General features: G+C 54.2%; 1 protein-coding gene across 1 annotated transcript in view; it reads right to left on the bottom strand.

The window, feature by feature from the left end:
* Positions 1-26: 26 nt before the first annotated feature.
* Positions 27-1,559, bottom strand: part of LOC115297839 (integrin alpha-D-like) — a 5,766-nt gene continuing 4,233 nt past the window's right edge. Inside the window, exons 8-10 of the mRNA XM_029945982.1 lie at positions 1,207-1,347; positions 904-1,113; positions 27-198 (exon numbers count right to left, since the gene is read on the bottom strand). Of these exons, the coding sequence (XP_029801842.1) occupies positions 64-198; positions 904-1,113; positions 1,207-1,347 (486 nt within the window). The 3' untranslated portion in view covers positions 27-63. The remainder of the gene's footprint in view (positions 199-903; positions 1,114-1,206; positions 1,348-1,559) is intronic.

Genomic DNA, 1,559 nt, shown 5'->3' with positions numbered 1-1,559 from the left:
GGGGGGGGGGTGTTGGTTGTTGAACTGGACACACCGAGGGCAAGGATGGGATGTGGGGAGTTATCACCTGAGCAGCAGCACCTGTCCACGGGCCCCCACAGCCAGGTCCACTAGTCCATCCTGGGTGAGATCCTGACCCCCACTCAGCGACTGTCCAAAATACTGGAGTGTGGGAGAGAGCTGGGAGCTTGCAATCCGCTGGCCAGAGAGGGAAAGGACAAGTGGAAGTCAAGGGACAGTCATTTGAAAGATTTGAAAAGGAAGATTTGGAAAGGAGGCCACAGCAAAAGCAGAACTGGAAGGAAAAATGGAAAAGGAGTGATAAAGGGGTAGGAACGGAAAGCAAGTGTAGTGAGACCCCATGGACCCCAGGGACCCCAGACAGAGAGAGGAGAGTTCCTTTGGTCCAACTCATGTAGGGTACAGGCTAATGAGAAAATGAAAGTGTAACAACAGAAACATAATAGATTAATTTACTCAGCGTTTGTATGTTCCTTCATAAATATTTGATGAACAGAGTACTTAGTACTCCATTGAGTCATCTTTACAAGAAGCCTATGGAGCTTATCATTTAATGTTTCATAGAAGGAAACTAAGGCTCACAGAGGTTAAGCCAATCACTGCCTAAGGCCACGCAGCTGACATGGCCGGCTAGGCATTTGACCAGGGCCTGCAGTCACTTAACCACTAAGCTGCCCACAACAGGCTGAAGTCTGTTTGGAGCCAAAGGACGAAAGACAGAGAATTTGTGTTTAGCTGGGCCTGGTGACATTCATAGCAATAACCCCCTGAAAGGAGAATGGCTGCTATTAAGGTCCATGACAAGAAGCACACGGACATCAGGCACACCCAAGACATGGGAAAGGAGGTGAAACTGGCAGAGGATTCAGAGAGGGGCCTCACCTGGCTATGGGAGGGGCTGATGCTCAGTTCTGAGGTTCCATGAAATAGGTAGACAGCACCCCGGTTCTCTTGCTCTCCTGGAGCCCCGATGGCCACGTCTGTCAGCTTGTCCCCATTCACATCCCCCAGCACTGTCAGGGCTGCCCCAAAGCGGCCCCACGGGTGGCCCTGCTCCCCACACAGAAGGACCTCACACTGCCACCTAGCCGTCTGCAGAACAACACCAGTGTCAGGTCCCAAGCCAGGCAACCCCTCCACCCCACACCCAGGCCCCACCCAGACCAAGCCTCATCAGTCACTCACCCCCTGGGGCAAGCGGCACACGGACACCTGGCCCCCCCAGGCCGGCTTGTAGTAATGTGGAGCCCCAATGAGGACCAGGTCAGAGCTACTGTCTCTATCCACATCCACAGTACAGAGGGAGGCCCCAAAGTAGGAGCCAATCTGGAGGGCAGAGCGTGAAGTCACCCTGCCTGTCTCTGCGAGAGGCACCTCCTTCTGAGACAGGGCCTGCATCTCCCCAGCCACTGGAAACTTACCCTGTGGGCCCCCAAACCCCTTCATCTCCTCCCTCTCCATCCCTGGAGACCCTGCCACCCTCAGTGTCCACTCTATACCCAACCTGGGTCCCTGCAACTTCAGCCTTTGGTTTCCAT

Source organism: Suricata suricatta, chromosome 8 (assembly GCF_006229205.1).
Source record: "Suricata suricatta isolate VVHF042 chromosome 8, meerkat_22Aug2017_6uvM2_HiC, whole genome shotgun sequence".
In the NCBI taxonomy this organism is placed as follows: Eukaryota; Metazoa; Chordata; class Mammalia; order Carnivora; family Herpestidae; genus Suricata; species Suricata suricatta.
This window is presented reverse-complemented; position numbering and strand designations above follow the sequence as displayed.